The sequence below is a fragment of the Microcaecilia unicolor genome, chromosome 11 (assembly GCF_901765095.1).
Source record: "Microcaecilia unicolor chromosome 11, aMicUni1.1, whole genome shotgun sequence".
Classification (NCBI taxonomy): Eukaryota; Metazoa; Chordata; class Amphibia; order Gymnophiona; family Siphonopidae; genus Microcaecilia; species Microcaecilia unicolor.
The window spans coordinates 51810379-51833959 of NC_044041.1; the positions used below are offsets into that span (position 1 = coordinate 51810379).

General features: G+C 42.8%; 1 protein-coding gene across 1 annotated transcript in view; it reads right to left on the reverse strand.

Annotated features, from left to right (window-relative positions):
- Nucleotides 1–23279, reverse strand: part of GALNT9 (polypeptide N-acetylgalactosaminyltransferase 9) — a 369632-nt gene extending 346353 nt beyond the window's left edge. Inside the window, exon 1 of the mRNA XM_030218539.1 lies at nt 23039–23279. Within this exon, the coding sequence (XP_030074399.1) occupies nt 23039–23279 (241 nt within the window). The remainder of the gene's footprint in view (nt 1–23038) is intronic.
- Between the last annotated feature and the right edge of the window lie 302 nt (nt 23280–23581).

Genomic DNA, 23581 nt, shown 5'->3' on the forward strand with positions numbered 1-23581 from the left:
CCTAGTCTTTGTACTTTTGGAACGAGTAAAAAATTGATTTACTTCAACTCGCTCTACACTACTCAGAATTTTGTAGACCTCAATCACATCTCCCCTCATCCGTTTCTTTTCCAAACTGAAGAGCCCTAACCTCTTTAGCCTTTCCTCATATGAGAGGAGTTCCATCTCCTTTATCATTTTGGTTGCTCTTCTTTGAACCTTTTCTAATTCCGCTATATCTCTTTTCAGATATGGCAACCAGAACTGAACACAATACTCAAGGTGTGGTCACACCATGGAGCAATACAAAGACATTATAATATTTTCGGTCTTATTCACCATCTCTCTCCTAATAATTCCTAGCATCCTGTTTGCTTTTTTGGATGCCACTGCACACTGAGCAGAAGATTTCAGTGTATTATCTACAATGATACTTAGATCTTTTTCTTGAGTGCTGACCCCCAAGGTGGACCCTGGCATCAGGTAACTATGATTCGGATTATTCTTTCCAATGTGCATCTCTTTGCATTTGTCCACATTAAATTTCATCTGCCATTTGGACGCCCAGTCTTCCAATGTCCTTAGGTCTTCCTGCAATATTTCACAGTCTGCATGTGTTTTAACAACCTTGAATAGTTTTGTGTCATCTGCAGATTTAATTACCTCACTCGTTCCAATTTCCATATCATTTATAAATATGTTAAATAGCACCAATCCCAGTACAGATCCCTGCAGCACTCCACCCTCCTCCATTGAGAGAAATGACCATTTAACCCTACCCTCTGTTTTCTGTCCAATAACCAGTTCCTAATCCACACCGGAACTATCCCATGACTTTAATTTTCTCAGGAATCTATCATGAGGAACCTTATCAAAAGCTTTCTGAATATTTAGATACACTATATCAATTGTCCTTAATGTGTGCTAGCTGCTTAATACTTCCATGCCCATTCTCTGCCCATGATAGGCCTCCTCTAGAGATAATTTTTCAAAAAATACTTAACAGCAGGTGCTTTCTGTATCCCTAGTGGGCTCACAATCTAAGGTGTCTCTGTACCTGGGGCAATGAGGGTTAAATGACTTGCCCATGGTCACAAGGAGCTGCAGTGGGAATCAAATCCAGTTCCCCAGGATCAATGTCCACTGCACTAACCACTAGGCTGCTCCTCCACTAGCAACATTCCATGTAGAAGCCTGCCCTTGCAGATCAGCAATGCGGCCGCGCAGGCTTCTGTTTCTGTGAGTCTGACGTCCTGCACATACGTGCAGGATGTCAGACTCACAGAAACAGAAGCCTGCCACAGGACATCAGACTCACAGAAACAGAAGCCTGCGCGGCCGCATTGCTGATCTGCAGGGGCAGGCTTCTACATGGAATATTGCTAGTGGAATAGCAACATTCCATGTAGAATCTCAAATAGTAGCAACAGAATCTCAATAGTAGCAACATTCCAGAATCTCAAATAGTAGCAACAGCAACATTCCATGTAGAATCTCAAATAGGGAAAGGGAAATGGGACTTGATATACCGTCTTTCTGAAGTTTTTTTGCAACTACATTCAAAGCGGTTTACATATATTCAGGTACTTATTTTGTACCAGGGGCAATGGAGGGTTAAGTGACTTGCCCAGGGTCACAAGGAGCTGCAGTGGGAATCAAATCCAGTTCCCCAGGATCTCCACTCACTGCACTAACCATTAGGTGGCTCCTCCACCCTTCAGTAAGAGGGCCCCTCAATTATCTTCTTTGGGCCTTAGGGTTATGCTTCTAAATTTAGGAACATAATTTATACTCCTAAATGTACGCTACATCTATGAGTATAATAGGCCCTAAATTAGGAACATAGATTACGCTCGTAATTCAGGAGCGTAAATTTAAGAGCATAACCTTTATAGAATAAGGCCATTTATGCCTTTTTTGAACATATGACAGCATTTTACATCCAGAAACCTGTATTTATAAGGTTTGCTGGGGGTATACATTCTTAAAACTACAGTTAGTGAAGCATAGGGTTAACATATGTCCGGATTTACCTGGACATGTCCTCTTTTTGAGGACATGTCCGGACAACCGGGCAGGTTTTGCCAATCTGCCCATTTGTCTGGATTTCTGGACAAACGGGCAGATTGCTAGCCTCCCCTCCCCTTACTTACTACTGCCCTGGTGGTCCAGTGACCTCTTCTGCCTTTGGGGCAGGAAAGAGCCCCCTCTTTCCTGCCTGGTGCGCTGCCCTGCATGCATCCTTCCTGTTTGTGATCTCAGCGCCAATTTAAAATGGCCGCCGAGAGTTGACGTGACCTCGCGAGACTTCAACTCTCGGCGGCCATTTTGAAACAGGAAGGATGCATGCAGGGCAGCGCTCTGGGCAGGAAAGAGGGGGCTCTTTCCTGCCCCGAAGAGGTCACTTGACCACCAGGGCAGTAGTAAGGTAAGGGGAGGGGATGAGGGGGAGGGGGAGTGACGGGGTGTGTGACAGGGGGGAGGGGAAAATGTGACAGGGGGCGGAGTGAGGGCGTAAAAGGGGGTGGGGTGTAAAAGGGGGTGGAATGTAAAAGGGGGCAGGGCATGTGACCTCCTTTTGGGGGGACAAAATATGGTAACCCTAGTGAAGCACAGTGTAGGGTTTTATGTAGCAGGTGTGTAGGCATGCATGCTATGAGGCAATTCTCTACAGATCACAAATGTTAGGTGCTGGGATAGTGCAGGCTAACCACAAATTCTATCTCAGCAATTGCATGTGTAATACTAGCAGAGGTCCACAGTTGTGCACTTCATTTTAAGCGCCAGCGCTTATGCTAGCTTGATGGCTGGCGTAAATGCTTGTGGCTAACTGCTGTCAGTTAGACACATAACTGATAATGTTCTAGAACCTGTGCGTGTAAGTGCCAAGCACGTCCTGACCTGTCCATGCCCCTCCCAGGTTCATTCCTCCCTTGCATGCTATGGAGTTTTGCGCTCTCAATTTGTAGACTACCGACTAAGGGCAGTTAAGCCTGTAACTGCTAATTAGTGCCAAATAATAGCAATTGTAGCCAATTACTGGTTGTTAGTGCAAATTAGCAGCTAATTTGACAATTAAGATACACACATGACTGGTAACAGTCTATAATCTGCACATGCAAATGTACACGCTAAGCGTTAAATTGTGCAAGCAATTGTATAGAATTAGGGGATATGGATATATCTGTGCAAGCTTAGGTAGGCTATTTTTCCAGTGTTGGAGCAAATGCAAATGTTAGAAGGAGATGCAAATGTTTGCACTGTATATGCTTTCCGGTGTGCTAATATTATAAAGGTACATATGGGACTAGATTCTGTAAATGGCACCCAAATTTATGCACAAAAAAATCCATGTGGAGTGCTATTCTATAAATGTCGTTCTGAGATGCACAACTGACACCTGGTGTAAATCCTGGCACGTAAGTTAGGCGCAGCTCCTCAGTATTCAGTAATGATCCATGCATCTTTGGTGAACACCCCAGACCCGCCCTCTCCCATAGCCACACCCCCTTTTGAATTGCACGCTAAAACACTTTGGCTGTGGATCTTTATAGAATAGCACTTAGCAAGATGCCCATGCAAATCCAAATTGTTGTTAATTAACGCCAGTGATTGCTAATGCCCTATTACTGGTGCTAATTGGCTCATTTAGTTGCGTGCACGTTTATAGAATCTGGAAGATGTTGTCTTTATAAAATAAGTGCAATATATGCATCTATGTGCTCTCACAGCCTCTACATCCTGCTTATAAATTGCCCTCCACTTTTGCTGCTTACTTAACCATGACATCACTTGCTGTCTCAGTTCCATAAATCCACTGCTGCCTTGAATCAGCTTAATGAATGCATATTTCTGGATTGCTGTAACCTACTTTTATGATAGCAATATTAACAGTACTGATAAAAAGGCATTCAGTCTCTCAGCAATATTCAAAACTCTTGTAGCAATTTTGCTGTTGCTCAGCTTGATATGGAATCGCATTAGTTAGATAAATGGGGCTGGCAAATATCCATACCCCGACTCCATGATTTGAACCTCACTGATGGCTCTTAATCTGCATGCATAGTCTATCTCCTTCTGTATTCTCATTACTCTGTATCTCTCCACCTCTGCAAAAGTTCTTCTTACCTCCTTTCAATCCCATACCTGCATCTGCTGTCCATCTTTCGCTTTTCTTTATTGGTAAAGCAGTTCTAGTTTTCTTGTATGACAATCACAATATAAAGCCAATTCCTGCCCTATTATTGGTTAGGATATGTTGCATTTTTGTTTCATATGCCTCGTGGCACAGAAGTAATTTATTGCTAGGAGACATTTTTTTAAAAAAACAAATACAAGGCGTGAACAGTGGACTAATTTCCAAAAATGTTCTGACCTAAATTTCAAGGTCATGATTCATCTCTGTGTGATCTTGGGCACTACGTTTAGGGTTCCAGTTGAGAACAAGATGCTTGTCTTTATCTAGCAATTTTGATTAACAAATACATATTTTCCCTTCATTCTGGGCACACGGTGAAAAACTGCCACAATATTCAGTAGTAATACAATTAGAAAATCAATTACAGAACAGAGGGGCAGTAAGACCAACACAGGCTTACCACATACTAATCTGGAACTACAATGGCCCGACGCGAGCGCCAGCAGTATTTCCATCTGGCTTTTTCTAGCGCGGCACTAACCCGGCGGTAATCAGGCGCCGGGTTGGCGTGGGAGCCCTTACTGCCACCTCAGTGGGTGGCGGTAAGTGCTCCCCCTCACATGGCCACGCAGTAAGAGCAATCTTATTGCATGGCTATGGCTATTTTGACGTCATAATAATTAAAGCTTAGTATAAATAAGTAGGAAGAAATGCCATCGCCATCTTTGCAGGGAGTTAGCCCATTAGAATTAGAGCAAAGCTGACGCTGATAATGGCTGTGGGTAAGATAAATGTGATACAAGATTGCACGGGACACCTCAAGGGACTAGGAAAGTATGGTGCTTGTGGACAGACCCGTATTATATGTATATTTATATATTTTTTTGTCCTTGCAGGGGTGAGTCCTTGAGACAGCCCATTGTATGGGCGAAACATGCATGTCGGACGCTACTAACCCCTAGTCTGACACATCTAAAAAGATGAGTATGGATTAAATCAAAGCAATATAATTAATGTATAAGAATATATAGAATTGAATTTGGGAGTGTACCGGCGAAGAGGTGGGTGCTAGACCATTACTATGTTCAGTTTCTAGTAATGAGCACCGCTGAGAACACTATTAGTTAAGAGACATATATATATATATATATATACATATATATATATATATATATATATATATACATGATATCCACAGTATATAGCCTGCAAATAGGTGGGAAAATGTGGGATATAAATACAGCAAATAAAATAAAATAAATATATTAAGTGAATATTTCTGGGAACCGGAAGTCGAGATATGGCTATTTTCAGGCATTTTTACCCGCTGTGGTAAAAGGAGCCCCAGCGCATGGCAAAAAACAACCCCCGCTGCTAACACAGGGCCCTTTTTACTGCAGCTTAGTAAAAGGACCCCAGAGTGTGCAAAAAAAAAAAAATTGTAACAATTTCTGACACACCTCAAATTTTAAAAGGTTCACATACTGCCAGTGGTCAGTGTACAAAAGAGAGCATGTTCTTTTAATAAACAGTACTTGAGATATGCAGATATTTCCTATCTGAATTTGAAATGCAATTAGTGTTCGTCTAGTGCAACTCTAAAATCAGATCTTCTAGTGTTTGTGAATTAATTCTTTGTGTGCAGGTCTGGCATTTTGCATCATCTGAAGAAACTCAGTTATGGATTCTGTCTAGTTCTTATCTTTCTGCAGTGTGAAATGTACCTACAATGGAAGCTCCATTTATTAAACCACAATCCGTGACTGCATCTAAATCTGTCAAACGCAACCCAATCAAATGTATTTAAACTGTGCTAAAAAGTGGCTTTAGTGCGTCCTTAAGTGGGTCATCCCGCATGCTAAGGCCATTTTTACTACTTGGGTAAAATGGCAGAAAGTCTGATTTTTTTTTTCTATTAATGGCCATGTGCTAATTTTCCCATTTGCATGTGGCCATTGGTGCCTGAGCCCCTACCACCCCCTATTTTGTAGGCAGTAAGAGCTTTCGTGTCAATCACACGCTAATCGGTTAGTGCGTGGCAACACAAAACATGCCTACTCTCCACCCCGACTTATCTTCTGCTGGAGGGGGGTGTTGTGAGGATGGAGATCCACTGGACCTCCAGCCCCCTGTGTTGGTGTCTGGGGGAGGGGATGTGGGGGATTAGGGGGGGTCGCAGTGTCTGGAACCTTACTGATTGGGATGTGGAAGGACAGCCCCTTGGAATATTTGACAGATACGGGCTTTTGACAGCCCAGACTTGTCAAACAAGTCCAGGAGGATTGTGCCTGAGTGCATGCTCAGGCACAATCTTCACGCACTTACCCCTATGATCAGAGCTAATAGCGTGCTTAAAATTGCAAATTATTAGCTCTGATCATAGGGGCGGTATAGCCCACGATGTTCCAGCACTAATTTTAGAGTGCTATTTGGAACAGTGTGGGGCTTTTGATCATCTAGCTATGAATTTTTCTCTGAGGAGGAATGGCATGGGCAGAGAGTGAGCATGGAAGCATCAGCCAGCCAGTGTATTACTTTTACCGCACACTAGCTGGCTAATGCACAGTTAACACAAAAACCTTACCGCCTCCTAAATATGAGGTGATAAGTGCTCCCATGTTAACTGTGGCCAGGTACCACCTGCTAACTGCTACTGTAACGGTTCTGCCCCAAGTTGTTGTCACATAAAATTTGCCACTATCATACAGTATATTCCCATATTAAGCTGTGGTAACTACAAATTTTACTGCGGTTACAAAAAGGGCTCCTAAAGGTTTATAAAAAATTATAAACGCTATATGAAGAAATAAAAATAATTAGAACTGAAAACTCCATCTAGATCACCCGAACCTAAAGGGGCTTATGCACCAACAAGCAAGTATTAAAAAAAGAAAAATGAATGCCTATTTCAGCTCATAAATGAAGGCACCTACGTTCTTTTTTAAAATACGCATGCAAATTAGGAGTCTAAAACCGGGGCATTTAAATTAGGCCTCTATTTATTCACCTAGGCTTAGGTTTCAAAATTAGGCTGAAATTTATTCACATAGGCTTAGATTTCAAAGGGGTGAAGTTATTAACATGGGCTACCGTTAAGTTATTTTACTGTTAATCCACAGTTATTAATAATGAGATCATAATGTTCAAAAACTCATACCCTAATCCTCCATTGCCTCAGGTACAAAATAAGTATTTAATATGTAAACTGCTGTGATTGTAAGCACAGAAAAGGCAGTATGTTAAACCTCATCCTCTTTCCTAGGTTCCAAAATCAGACTGCTATTTATTCTGCTAGGCTTAGGTTCCTAGATTAGGAGCCTAACACTGGAAATCAGCACTGAACCCTTAACTTTCTTCTTCTCACCTGTCCCCAAGGCTATTCCGAGAGCTATGAGGGTGGTGTGACCATACGGGATGCAGGGGAAAAGAGGGTGCAAAAATTGCTCCACGTCCACTGTCTCCTCTGCTGGATCCATGGTACACTGGGTAGGGTGGGGGCACTAAGGGATGTGTTGCACATGGTATAATTCCAGTTTGTGACACTTTAGCCTGCCCCCATCTACTTTTGGGGAGCTTAAATTTAGTTTTCTGGTAAAAATATATAGATGCATACATTTTGGAGCAAAGAGAGAGAAGAAAGCAATTTTCATTTTGGAAGATCTAGGTGCCAAATTCCTAAAGCATTTTCCCCACAGACACAAAGGGGATAATTTTGGAAAGCAGGTTTTTTTTTTAAACCTGTAAAGCTTGTTGTACATGTGGACAATATGCTTTTTTTTTTATATTTTACATAGATTTCTATTATGAAACTATTCCACACTAGGGGAAAACCCTGAAGTGGAGGAGTGGCCTAATGGTTAGTGCAGTCAGCTGAGAATGAGGAAAACAGGGTTCAATTCCCAGTAGCCTAATGGTTAGTGCAGTCAGCTGAGAATCATGGGAACTGGGTTCAATTCCCACTGTGCCTCCTTGAGACCCTGGGCAAGTCACTTAACCCTGTATTGCCCAGGTACAAAAACTTAGATTGTGATCCCACTAGAGAGAGAACAGTACATATAAATCACGTTGGTTATTCCATTGAAAGGCAGTATATCAGATCCAAAGTGTGTTGAGTGATAATCTGCCCAGTATAAGGACATGTTCACAGATAAAACTTCCTGCTCTTCAATGAGTCTACTATATCATTGAGCAGGGGTGGACTAGAGGCTGCTAGACCACCAGGGCCCTTCAAGATGGAACCAGGGAGGGCCCTTCAAGATAGAACCGGGGAGGGCTCAGAGGTTCTCTCCACCCTGCAAACCACAGCCCCCCGAGCCTTGGTGGGCCCTCCCCTGTCCCACCTTGAAGGGCCCTGGTGGTCTAGCGGCTTCTTTGGGGCAGGAAAGAATCAAACTTCTACCCGCTGCTGCTACTCTGCCTGGCGCTGCTACATTTTCAAAATGGCTGCTGAGACTTCCTGTGGCAGTCTTATGAGACTGCCAAAACCCCAAGACTACCACAGGAAGTCTTGGCAGCCATTTTGAAAACATGGCAATGCAGGGCATTAGACAACCTGGGCCCTTCAGTGCAGGGGGCGGGGCAGCGGTGTGCAGGGAGAGGGTGACAGTGTGCAAATGGGGGGGGGGGGGGGCATGAGCAGTGCCTGAGGAGGTCCAATGACCTTTACTGCCCGGGGGCCCAGAGCACTGTCAGTTCATCCCTGTCATGGAGCAAACAGAAAAGCTAGGGAACTTAACTGGGAGCACTGCATGTTAAACTTGCTTAAAGGAAAGAAATGTTGAAACCTCCCTGTCTTTTGAGACATAATAAATTCTAATTATATACCAGAATTATAGATGCATAGTAGTGGAAAAGAGTCTGCAAAAGGGCGGGTTGGAGGCAATAATTGCCAAATAGCTACCTGACCCTTCCATTGTGTTTGTCAGGGAAGGTCATGCATTGGCTGGGAAATGAAACATATTTCACTCTCGGCAATAAAGTATTCGCAATAAGCCCTGGCAAAAGTGACAAGACAGAATTGATCCAATTAAATTTGCAACTGCAAATTCATGAAAAGGACACAAATACTTTAGTAAATTATTGCAAGGTGTTTATTCTCTCTACTATCAGAGCAACTTTGTCTATTAGATTATTAATATTTATTTAAAACGAACCTCTTTGGTTCACTAATTGATACTGAATTAAGATGATCAAGAAGCTAGTGAATAGCAATAGAATATACAAATTTGTGAAATTCCTTTTGTCTGGTATTTCTCACTTTCTCTCTTTCTCTATTCGTTAGAGTCAAGAGTGGACCTAGAAGATGGGAGAAGGGTGGATGTGGTCCCTCTCCACAAAAGCGAAACTAAGGAAGATATTGCAGAAGTCCTGTCTGGTAAGGTTTGCCTCTTTGTGGATGATACCAAAATCTGCAATAGGGTAGAAACCACTGACTGTGTGGATAACATGGAGGGATCAAGTGAAGCTTGAAGAATGGTCTAGAATTTGGTAGCTAAGATTTAATGCTAAAAAATGCAGGCCATGCATTTGGGCTGAAAAATCCAAAGAGAGCAATACGGTATAAGGAGTGAAGTACTTCTGTACACAAAAGAAGAACAGGACTGGGGGTGGTCGTATTTGATCATCTTAAGATGGCCAAACAGGTAGAAAAGGCAACAACAAAAGCCAGAAGGATACTTGGGTTCATGGGGAGAGGAATGGCCAACAGGAAAAACAAGGTGATAGTGCTTCTGTATAAGTCTCTGGTGAGACCTCATGTCTCAGATACAGAGAAATATAGAGCACTGTGAACACTTTTGGAGACCACACCTTCAAAAAAGATGCAAACAGGATAGAATTGGTCCAGAAGGCAGCTTCTAAAATGATCAGTGGTCTTCATGATAAAGCATATGGGATCTCAATAGGTGTAGTTTGGAAGAAAAGCAGGAGAGGGGAGATATGATAGAGGCATTTGCCCCTAAAATCTGTAAAGGAACCTAATGTTAAGTGCTCAATTGCGTGCCCAGCTATAGTATAAAGTCAGTTATGCATGTGATGTGGAGGGGCATTTTCGATATGACGACTAAGTCTGACTTTGCACATTTTGCGAAAAACGACCAAAATCTAAATAGGAAAGATGGTCATTTTCAAAAAAGAAAAAAGCCTATCTTTTTTCGAAAATCATTTGGACATTTTGTTTTTTGCACGTTTTGTGCTTTGGACGTTTCATTTTGGGTTCATTTTTGAAAAAAAAAAAAAAGTCCAAGTGCAAAACGCACAAAATCAAGCCATTGGGATGTAGGAGGAGCCAGCATTTTTAGTAGACTAGTCCCCCTGACATCCCAAGATAGCAATAGGGCACCCTAGGGGGCACTGAGTGGACTTTATATAAAGCTCCCAGGAACACATCTCATCATTTCGCCCTTATCTTGTCTGCTGAGCCCCCCAAAATCCACCCCAAACCTACTACCCCCAATTGTACACCACTACCATAGACTTACGGGTGAAGGGGGCACCTATATGTGAGTACAGTGGGCTTGTGGTGAGTGTTGGAGGGCTCACAGTTTCTTCCACAAGTGTAATAGGTAGGGGAAGGTGGAATCCTGGGTCCACCTGTCTGCAGTGCACTGCACCCACCACTAGACTACTCCAGGGACCTGCATGCTACTGTAATGGACCTGAGTATAACATCTGAGGCTGGCAAGTAATGTTTTTCATCACATTTTTGGGGGGTGGGAGGAGGTTGTGACCACTGGGGGAATAAGGGGAGGTCATCCCTGATTCCCTCCAGTGGTCATCTGGTTATTTAGGGCATCTTTTTGTGCCTTATACGTTATAAAAACAGGTCTAGCTCAAAACATCTTAGTTTTAGTCCTGGATGGTTTTGTTTTCTTCCATTATGGCTGAAAAATGTCTAAGTCTCAGGAATGCCCAAGTCCCACCCTGAACACGCCCCTGATACACCCCCTTGAGATTTGGATGCACTTCTGATGGACTTCAAAGAAAAATGTCTAAAAATAGGTTTTGAAAATACTGATTTGGACGTTTTAGTGAGAAAAACATTCAAATGCTGCTTTATGCCACTTTTTAGACGTTTTTCTGTTTTGAAAATGAGCCCAATAGTGCCTCATTCCACCAATGTCTAAGAGCCAACCTAATCAGTGATATCAAAATGGTTTCATTACCCTTTACTTGGCTCACTTTTATTACATACATGATTTCAATTTCTAGAGACATTTCTTTGTTTCTTTAATTAAGGGAGACATTATCAATGTGGGCTACTGTTAAGATGTGCTATTTTACTGTTAACCCCAGTTATTAGTAGACAAGCAAGCTCATTTTCGAAAGAGATGGACGTCCATCTTTTGACATCAATCGGAACATGGACGTCCATCTCCCAGGGATGCCCAAATTGGTATAATCAAAACCCGATTTTGGACATCTCCAACTGCAGTCTGTCAGAAGAACGTCCAAATCTCAAGGGGGCGTGCCAGGGGTGTGTTCAAGGTGGGACTTGGGTGTTCCTAAGACATGGATGTCTTTCAGTGATAATGGAACAAAACAAAGACGTCCAAGACTAAAACTTAGACGTTTTGAGCTAGACCTGTTTTTATAAAAAATAGCTGCAGTGGAAATTGAGCTCACTTCCCCAGGATCAAGGTCTGCTGCATTACCCACTAGGCTACTCTGCAAGTGGTGCCCCACATGACCAGATGACCACTGGAGGGACTTGGGGATCACCTCACCTTACTCCCCCAAATCACAACATTTTTCCAAATAGCACTTTCAAAAGGAAAAGATAGACTTTTTTTGTAGAAAATGACCTTTCCTGTTCTGATTTTGGACGTTTTACAAAAAAATGTCCAAATTCAGACTTAGATGTCATATCTAAAAATGCCTGTTTTGCCCTTTCTCAAGAAGCAGCAGTGGGAATTGAACCCATGTTGCCAGTATCAAATCCCACTGCACTAACCATTAAGCCACTCCTCCTCTGTTTTGGCAGTCTTGCATTTGGATATTTTTTGTTCGAAAATGGACCAAAAACAAGGCCGTCCAAATCACAAAGACATCCAGATCACAGGACATTTTGGTATTTTCGAAATGAAAGATGGATGTCCATTCTTTTTCAAAAATACGCTTGTCCCCGCCCCCGGATTTTGACATTTTACAAAGACATCCAAATCCAAACATAGACATTTCTTTCAAAAATGCCCCTCCACGTCTCAATGAATAAAATGGGACCTCTGCTACAATAGTGCGAGTTAGTGGTACAATAACACATCTTAACAGTAGCCCATGTTGATAACTACAACCCAAAAGAATGTATATGACTTGGATTCAAACATGGAATTCTGTCAGGAAGATTATTTTTTATTTCAAGGCCCAAAATGTTAGCAAGAAATACTGACCATGTTTTTTGTACTAGGCCCAGGGGATTAAACCAAATAGATGTTACCGTGTGTCTCTACCTGTGGAACTTATGCTACATGACAGAATGGTGTTTGAAGTTCATGAAGGGTGTCAAAAAGAAGAAACTCCCTATCAGATGGATATGACACACAGAGTCTATTGGGATGAATTGTTGGGTTTGACATGTTTGCCATATGTACAGAGGATACAAACAGAGCAAATTTATATATCCTATTTCAATCATGCCTCTTATTTTAACCCAAAGCATCAGAGACAGGGTCCAGTTGTGCAGTGTACATTGATCTGTGTTTAAGAAAATTTGCTTCTCAGATCTGTGGCAGACCACAATCATTCTATTGTGCATTGCAATCACACAGTTGTGGATTTCCATGAGCTATAGGTTTCTATTCTGCAAAAATCTGGAAGCGTACACCAGTCACGCAGAGGTGTAAATCTCTGAAAGATAGTTGGATATCCTCCTGAGCTGGCTCAAAATATATTTTTTTTCACAGCAGGAATCACGTCAGGCTCAAATAAAAGATATGTGGAAAATTAAGAATGCCACTTTTTAGAAAAGATGGATGGTGCACATAATAACATGATAATGTGTTGGAATATTTTCTATCCAAGCTGTGGTTTTCTTGACATTGGACAGCAATGTTGTTAAACCATTGAACTTTCACTTTCCATTAAGATTCCAAGGTCATGCTGCTTGTAAAATAACGATAAAGAAACAATGCCTTGAACCAGAAATTATATTTTCTAACATCTTGGTGGAACAGTAGTAAAGTCACTGAAAGGTTAATCCACGTATATAAATGCCTTCCAAATATTAGTCTTAAATCTTGCGCTGAACTGCATCAGTAGCTGGATTCCATGAGAACACCAGTCTTTTGTCTGCCACAGAATTGATGGTTCCCATCCATCTTTTGAACCAGGGTGGCATACTGCACAAACACTGGTAAATTCCACACACCTGAGAACGATCAACGAATTAACCAACTTTCGCAAATCCTTGAAGACTTACCTCTTTAACAAAGTCCTTAACTAACTATAACATAACACCTATCCCACTTTATTCAGAATATATCTTTCTACAACTGCTTGAACAAATCCTCCTGTCTTCATTAACTTCTTTATAACACCAATTGTATTATTTAACCTGGTATGGCGATGCCGTAACAGGTCTTTGTAAGCCACATTGAGCCTGCAAATAGGTGGGAAAATGTGAGATACAAGTGCAATAAATAAATAAATATCCTCAGGCCTTTCTAGATTTTTGTTTTGCATTACTTTTGCTGGCCCCAGCGCTTTTCTCCTGCTCCTTTTGACTTCCAGGTCAATTGGAACCAGTGTTGGGGGCTGGCACCATGAACCCTTATTCACAATTACCCAAAGATTTTCTCCTTTTTTTTGCATCATCATCCTTGATCCAGGGGCATATCTGCATGGGGCCACAGGGGCCTGGGCTCCCGCAGATTTTGCCCTGGACCCCCCTACCACCGTTAACCCTCCCCCACCTACCGCCAACCCTTTCCCCGCCTACCACGGTCACCTACCCCCGAGGTCCGCTCCTGCCGGTTTTTTAAAATATTACTTCAGCTGGCGGGGGACCCCAACCCCCGCCAGCCCAGCCGAGGTCTTTAACTTCTTCATCCTCGTGCTGTTCCTGCAATGCATCCTTCCAGTTGGACGGAATTTGACATTGCAGCACTTTGTACGTGCAGGACGTCAACGTGCTGCGACGTCAAACTCCGTCCAACTGGAAGGATGCATTGCAGGTTTAACAGCATGAGGATGAAGAAGTTAAAGACCTCGGCTGGGCTGGTGGGGGTTGGGGTCCCCGCCAGCTGAAGTAATATTTTAAAAAACTGGCAGGAGCGGACCTCGGGGGGTAGGTGACCGCGGTAGGCGGGGAAAGGGTTGGCGGTAGGCGGGGGAGGGTTAACGGTGGTGGGGGAGGGTTAACGGCAGTGGGGGGGGGGGGTTTATAATGTGCCCCCTCACTCTAGCCCCTGCCCCCCTACCACCGAACCTCAGATACGCCCCTGCCTTGATCCCCATCTCGAACCCACCCACCCACCAAAGGCACATAACTAGTCTGGTCATTGCAGTGACAGTCCAAAACTGGGCTCATGCACCAGGGCTCTTTCTTGAACCCTGAATCAGGAGACTACAATGATCATAACTCCTGCCCCACAGAACTTGCAAACACTGCTTCCTCAGTACCCCTAGCCTCAACTGATGTAGGAGGTAAAAAAACCTGAGTTGGGGATAGGGTCAGCCCAAAGCCTCTTCTCTTTACCTCCAACCCCCTTCATAGCCAACATATTGACTTTCCCTATCTACCTCCCATTCCTCTCCATAGTCAGTATCTCCCTTCCCCCCCTCTACCCTCAACAGGTTATCAGCCTCTCCCCATCCGTACCCCTCCCCCCCCACACAGACATCCAGCATCTTCTCCCCTCCCTTCTGAGTTGCTGCCACCCCCATTAACTCCTCATGTGCTGACCCTGCCCTTAAAAGAAGACCGATTGCATGGATCCTGTAAGCACAGGCCCAGGGTGACATGCTGTTGTCTCCTGCCCACCTTCAACAGGAAGTCTGCCTCAGAACAGGGTGGAACAAGATAACACTTGAGCATGGGCCTGTACTGAACTCAATCTTCTTTAAAGCTCATCCTTGAGTCAGCATGGGAGGAGAAGGGGGCAGCATCAACAGCCCAGAAGGGGGAAGGTTCTAGTACATGCTTGAGCTGCATTGCTGCCACCCCTGAAACTCTGCCACCCTAGGCATATGCGTAGTCCGCCTAGTGGTAGGACCAGCCCTGCTCAGATCAAATCAGAAGCCTTCCACATGGTTGTGCACAATACTTGATACCTGAACCACTCGGCCAGTATTCTTGCCAGATAAGATGATACATCTGTGTCTGTTAAAAAAGCGAGTTTAGTCACTTTGGTGCTCAGTGATAACATATAAAGGAATATCATGTTTGAAGAACAGAGTGTATGGTGGTTGGAGAAAGAGAGAGATTATTGTAAAAACAATTATAGAATCAGAATATGGACTGAATAGGATATAAGAAGTGGAACGTACAAACAAATAAGATAGAATAACAGGAGGCAGATAGAAAATAAGGGGACTAATTTAAGGAAAATTGCAAATGAAGTCCAGAAAGATGAAAGAAAATGAACTCAGCTAGAGCACTTGCAAAATCCATGGGCAGTTTTAACGCTCCTACTTTACCTGAATTTTCAAAGTGAAGCTACTTTGGTGCTTATTCTTTGAAAAGTTTCCTTATGCACACAGGTTTAAACTTGCACCTGCTCATGTCTGTAGGGAGCTGAGGAGGAAAGTAGCAGTCATGTGTTTACATGTCACATGCATCACAATTTCACCCTCCCAATGCCTCAGGAATCAATTTGAAAGACAAGTGTTGTTTTTCATTCCACTTTTACATGATTGTGGATTATGGGGGTCTTTTACAAAGGTGCAGAAGCATTTTTAGTGCGTGCTAATGATTAGCATGCACTAAACGTTAGAGGTGCCTATAGGAATATATGGCCTCCCTAACATTTAGCGCACACTTACTGTACAGTAAGAATAAATCAAACATGAGCAATAGGCAATTAGAGAAGAAAGAATATTCAAATAACAATGCAAAGTACGGCGTGCAGGGGCATAATCGAACGGGGCGCCCAAGTTTTCCTGAGGACTTCCTCGCAGGACATCCCGGCGAAGGGGCAGGGAAACCTGTATTATCAAAACAAGATGGGCGGCCATCTTTCGTTTTGATAATACAGTCGGGGACACCCAAATCTCCACATTTAGGTCGACCTTAGAGATGGTTGTCCCCAGTTTTCGGCGATAATGGAAGCCAAGGATGCCCATCTAAGAAACGACCAAATCCAAGCCCTTTGGTCATAGGAGGAGCCAGCATTCGTAGTGCACTGGTCCCCCTGACATGCCAGGACACCAACTGGGCACCCTAGGTGGCACTGCAGTGGACATCAGAAATTGCTCCCAGGTGCATAGCTCCCTTACCTTGGGTGCTTAGCCCTCCAAAAAAAACCAAAACCCACTACCCACAATTGTATACCATAGCCGTAAGGGGTGAAGGGGGAAACCTACATGTGGGTACAGTGGGTACAGTGGGTGGGTACTTGTGGTGGTAAATGTGAGCCCTTTTGAAGGCCTCACATTTACCACCACAAGTGTAACAGGTAGGGGGGGATGGGCCTGGGTCCGCCTGCCTGAAGTGCACTGCACCCAATAAAACTGCTCCAGGGACCTGCATACTGCTGTGATGGAGCTGGGTATGACATTTGAGGCTGGCATAGAGGCTGGAAAAAAAATATTTTTAAAGTTTTGTTAGGGTGGGAGGGGGTTAGTGACCACTGGGGGAGTAAGGGGAAGTCATCTCCGATTCCCTCCGGTGGTCATCTGGTTAGTTCGGGCACCTTTTTGAGGCTTGGTTGCAAGAAAAAATGGACCAAGTAAAGTCGGCCAAGTGCTCATCAGGGATGCCCTTCTTTTTTTTCCATTATTGGCCGAGGATGCCCATGTGTTAAGCACGCCCCGGTCCCGCCTTCGTTATGCTTCCGATATGCCCCCGGGAACTTTGGTCGTCCCCGTGACGGAAAGCAGTTGAGGGCGCCCAAAATCAGCTTTCGATTATGCCGATTTGGGCGACCCTGGAAGAAGGATGCCCATCTCCTGATTTGTGTCGAAAGATGGGCGCCCTTCTCTTTCGAAAATGAGCCCAATAGTATACTACTTACAAATGTCAACACAATACATAATAGAACATTTTAATTGACCGTAAAGGGTATAAGCAAAGGTGAAACACATAGATAGGTAAAAGAGTAAAAAGAGTTAGAGAGTAAGGTGACTAATTTAAAGAAAGTAGCACATGAAATCAGAGAAATGGCTAACATATAGATAGGTAAGAGAGTTAGAGGAGTTAGAAAATAAGGTGACTAATCTAAAGAAAGGTACACATGAGGTCAGAAAGATGGTTAGTATTGATTTTGTCTGTTGGTTGTGGCAACAAGTTAGTCCCTTCACATTTCAGGGACATTTAAGTTGCTTAGCTTATGACTTCTGAGGTCTTTCCTTCCATTTTCATAATTTGTCTTTATGAAGTGAGCCCATTCATTTAGGGAATGGACTCACTTCAATATAGGGAAAACACCCAATTTTTCTTTGGGTGTTTTCCCTACATTGCACAATGCATATAGACTTATGCCATACATATTCATTGTGGATATCTTGAAAACCTGACTGGCTGGGAGTGTTCCGAGGACTGGGTTGAGAAACACCGATCTTGACCACAGTGATCTTAATGGAATTAATTTAATACTATATGATCAACAGCTTTCAGTATTAACAACAGTTTTCTATATTTCATTTTGGGTCCTAAGATGTGTTGTTTAATACCACTTTTACCCCCCCCCCCCAATTCTATAAATGGCACCCAAAATTTCATGCAAATATGCACATACACCCAATCTGCATGTGCAATGTAATTGAGTAATGAGCCAATTAGTGCCAACAATTGGTGACTATCAATTATTGGCATTAATTGGCAACAATTTGGATTTGTGCATGTATCTTACTAAGCACTATTCTATAAAGATGCACATGCAAATCTTTTAAGGTGTATATGAAAAGAGGTGTGGTCATGGGAGGGGCATGGGCGGGTCAGGGTAATTCACTAAAGATCAGCGTCTAATTTATGTATGAGGATTTACACCAGATTTCGGTAGGTGTAAATTGGCCCACCCAAACGTTGAGCACAGATTCCAGCACTATGCACTATTCTATACATGGCACTCTACTCAGAGCAGAAGACATAAGAGAGGGAATCCAAAGCACACCCAACTGGAACCAAAGTCAAAGCAAGCACAAGGAGCCTTCAAGAAGAGGGGGTGTCAAATCAGTACTTTATTAAGCAGACCCAACATGGTCCTTGCTTTGGTGAAACTGCTTGTTTCGGGTCTAAGACAACAGAGACACTAGTCAATAGCACGGAGCAGGAAAAATATTGCCTTCTTGCACTCCACTTCGGCGTTCTTATGGAATCGACAACAAACCAAACAATTGACTATAAATATGCATGCGTAAATTCCAATCATTGTCAAATGGCACCAATAATTGATTGTTAGCACCCAATTATCAGTGCTAATTGACTCATTAAGCAATTAAATTGTGCACACAATTGTGAGCGCCATATGTAGAATTAGCGAGATATATCCCTCAAGAACTAACAGACCATCATCCATTCAGGGTGCAAAGCTCATTTCTGAGTAATTATCTCTTTTTGCTTACCATTTTTATTGCTCCAATAACCCTTTACTGGCCAGTATATTGTCTAGAAAACATATCACATTCCATCTGCTTACTAATGTAAATAGCTATTTTCTTCTAAATTTGTACGTCTAAAGGTAATGGATTTCTGCCAAAGAATTGACGATCCTATAATTTACTGTAAAAATAAATAGATAAATAAAAGATAGTTACACCCTCTGTTCAGTATGCAATATTTCAGAATTATGCTAGCAAATGTAATACTCCACCTATAGCAATAAAAAGTGTTAACATCCATATTCAGTCCAGGCAATGAACATTTTTTTTAAAGCCAGTTGCAGTATTTAAAAAAATATGTATATTCAGCACTTGTACATAATTAAGGAATAATCAGCCACTAGACATATAGCTAAGTGATTTAATTTAGGATAGTCTTTGTGTTGGCCTAAATTAAGCCATTTCACTACACAGATAGTAGTGAAATATTAGTGCTATATATATATATAGTTAGGCGTCCCTGACACAGCACTATCTGGATAATGCAGGAGCATTTGGAGGGAATTTTCAACTACACTGTCTGTATAGAGCAACTGAAAATTCACAGACAGGGATGTATACATTTAGTAATGACAGCTAAATATATAAGTCCCTTTGAAAATTGTCCTAGAAATTACAAAGTCATCATTAATTTTGAAATTATTTAAACTGCTCCCTATAATCCTCCTGGAAACAGTCATATTCAGAACAATATCTATGCATATATATAAGCCTTGATGGTGGTTCTCTGTCTGTCCATGCTATATGCCTGTGAACTATTGTTGGTGCATGCTGCCAGGAGACAGAATGCAGCACATTACCCTGCAAAACACCAAAGGCACACACTGCCCTGCAGAACACCAAAGGTGCACACTGCCCTGCATAATGCAGAAATACTAGGTGCACACTGTTATAGCTGAGTGCACACAACTAGGAAGGAACACAAGGCACACACTGCTGGCACTGGAAAACTACTGGGATTGGCTGTGGAGAGGACAAAGATGTGGAAATAATGAGGGATAGGAGGACATAGGGAAGTGAGGAGAGGAATAAAGGGGAAGAAGAGAAAAGACCCAGGAGTCCTTTACTAAGGGGCACTGAAAAATGGCTTACGGTAGTGTAGGCACGGGTTTCGGGACTACACAGAATCATTTTTCAGTGTACCTGTAAAAAAGGCCTTTTTATATTTTTGCCGAAAATGGTCATGTGGCAAAATGAAAATTGCCATGCTTCCATTTTGGGTCTGAGACCTTACCACCAGGCATTGACCTAGTGGTAAAGTCTCACAAGGTAACCAGGTGGTAATGACCTATGCATGCCAAATGCCACTCGATGCGCATCCGATACATGCGGCAGAGAATAAAAATTATTTTTCAGCCGCATGTATTGGACATGTGGCAAAAATGAAATTACCACAAGAGCCACATGGTAGCCATGCGGTAACTCCATTTTGGCGCATGTTAGTGTGCATAGATGCTTACACGGCTTAGTAAAAGGGCCCCTCAAGGGGCAAATAGGGTGCAGGGGAGAGGGATATGCATTCCACCACAAATATTTTGTGTTATGGGTAATGATCAAGGGATCTAATTGGCTAATGCCTCATGTAATGCACTTGTGACATCATAACTAATATAAACTACTTGAAAGTATACATGTATCCTCTGAAATCTAACCTAGTTAAAGACTTCAAAATTTATAAATCACTTTGCCATGGAAGGGAATTTTAGAAAGAATGTCCAACTCAGAATATGGATGCTCAAGTCTGTTTGTTACATATGGACACCCATTTCTCATGTATTTTAGAATAGGATCTGCCCACATAGAGCCTGCTCTAAAATACATGAGAAATGGATGTCCAGACAATGAACAGGGCAAAAGATGGGATGGGGATGTCTTTGTGGCAGCAGAGGAACATTCATATTCTAAAATGGCCACCTAGGCATTCATGTGGAGAAATAGCCTAATGTTTAGAGCAGCTGGTAGAGAACCAGAGGAGAAAACTAGAGGGTACCAGTTCAAATCCCACTATTTTTAGTTTTGTTTTTTGTTGCATTTGTACCCCGTGCTTTCCCACTCATGGCAGGCTCAATGTGGCGGGCAATGGAGGGTTAAGTGACTTGCCCAGAGTCACAAGGAGCTGCCTGTGCTGGGAATTGAACTCAGTTCCTCAGGACCAAAGTGCACCACCCTAACGACTAGGCCACTCCTCCTTCCTCTTTGGAATTTTCTTTTCCTTTTTTTTTTTTTACTGTGAGCACCCCAGGGGCAGAAAAATATCTACTGTGACTTCCCTTACTCCAACCAATGAAGAATTGCTCAGTTGGAGCACCTTTCTGTAAGCTGTATATGCCAAATTCCAGTTCTAAATATCAATGTGCATCTTTTTGGACATGGACATCCCTTCTGGAATTGGACATCTATATTTTGCCCCCCCCTAGTCCCACCTAAAACACCCTAGCCCACATACCCCACCCCACCCCACCCCTCTTGCTACGCAGACATACTGCAGTTTTAGACATCCATATCCTGGCTTTATAAAATCAAGAGATGGACATCTATGCAATATAAACATCTATGTACTGGTTTTCAGATGTCCAAAATACGAATATAGTTTCTAAAATAACCACCATGGTCTTTTTACTGAATCTTACTGAGAAATTCTTGAATCTAATCTAATTTGCATATACTTTGCACCAATGGTATAATCTCTACCTTCAAACTGCCCTAAATTTCTTTAACTTCTAAACTGTACTTGATGGGAAAAAGTCACAGTGGTAAGGGGCATCAGGGGGAGGTTAACATATAGTGCCATTTTTAAACCAATGAATCCCAAGGGATATGAGTTCAAAATGCAACACAGAGATTTCAGCGAGCATAAAAACATGAGAAGTATTATGGTGGTCAGACTAGTGGCCCATAGAACCCAGTCCAGGTCACTTAGAAGTATTCAGCAAATTATAGTAGAAAAGTCTGTTCCATATTGCTGTCTCCCAGGAATGAAAAGTACTCATTGGAATTTTCTACTGAAGGAAACATTGTAAGAGATGTCCCATCTTATTACACTTAAAGGTCAAACAAATATAATTTCATCAGAAACAAGGCTTCAAAGTCTAGAAAATATACGCCGTAAACTAGAAACATTGTCCCCATTGTTATCATTGGTAAACCTTGAGAGCCACCTCTTCAACTAATGTTTAAATTATGGGCCTCTTTTTACCAAACCACGCTAGCGATTCCCAGCGTGGCAATGCTGACAAAGCCAATTCAAAGTGAGGGATCTCTTTACCAAACTGCGGGAAAAGGGGCCCTGCACTAGCGGTGAGGGCCGTTTTTGCTATGCACTGAGGCCCTTTTCACCACAGTGGGTAAAAAGGCCGAAAAAAGAAATGGCTATGTGGTAAAATTTCACTTACTGCATGGCCATGCGGGGAGGGGGAGCACATACCACCACCCACTGAGGTGGCAGTAAGGGTTCCCACACTAACCCAATGGTAACCGGGCGGTGGTGCTGCCCAATTACTGCTGGGTTAGGCCCTGCAGAAAAAATTTTGGAATATTTCCACTAGTGCCAGAAATGCCATGCACTGGGGGGTGGAACTACTGCCAACACCCACATTGGGCTGGTGGTAGCTCCAGATTGGCACATGGTAAGCCCGGGTAGGCTTACCGCTGCTTTGTAAAAGGGCCCATAAATGAGATTTGTCAGCATTTCTGCCCTGGGATCACTAGCAAGGATTGGTAAAGAGGCCCTTAATTTTTAACTGTCTCTGACAGCAGTCTGGGTAGGAGCAGAAGGCCTGTGCTTTGAAGGTTTTATTGGTGACCTACCTATCCAAACTGAAAACTTTGTTAATTTCGTTAGACTTACTTTTAAAATATCGACAGTGCAAGAACATAGACATATTAAAATTCTTTAAAATATGAAATCTGATTCATTGTAAATTGTATCCCATACATGTCTTATGAACAGTAAATAAACTACCAGGCTCAAAACTATGGCTATAAGTTGACCATTTGTTTACTATTGTATAAAGAAGTGCAGAAGCACATTCATGAATCTCAAGTCACATGATAGCGATAACACTGTAAAAATGGATCAAATCACCAATGTGTTGTGGTTATGCTTTACCGTCATAACAACCAATGAATTATCCACAGCTTTGAAGAGTAAGAGAAAGAAAGTTTTACCGTTAAGTTGATTATAAACCACTTCTTCCAGGTGATCTAGTCGCTGTAGGATAGATTCCCTGTCTATGAGGGTTCCCACTTTGGCATTCCTACTCCTCACTCTGCGATCAGAACTTCTGACGATCTGTACCAACTCTTGAGACCGGTCTTGGATCCTGCAATATACCGAAAACAAGATGATCCCCACAAAAACCAAAATGTTCACAGTCAACAAAGTTTTGATTTTCCTTGCCACCGCCATGAAAACTGGTGCGATTCAACCACGTCAAGGCATAGTGATCTTGGTCAAGCACCCGCACGGCTGGAAAAGGTAAAACCTCCCTTTTCAAAGACGGGTGGAGGGCGGCGAGAAAACGACGATCTGGAGCGAGCAGTGGGATCTGTCCCTTTCAGCACCACCATGAGCGCCTTCTCTAGGGGTGCTATAGTAAGAGCTGTCTCTTTCAGCACCACGGCGCTGTCCGTTCACCTCGCAGCCCCTCGGCCGATGACTGGCTCCTTCAATCCCGAAAGTGCACATTCAGCTAGGAGAGTCAGCATTCT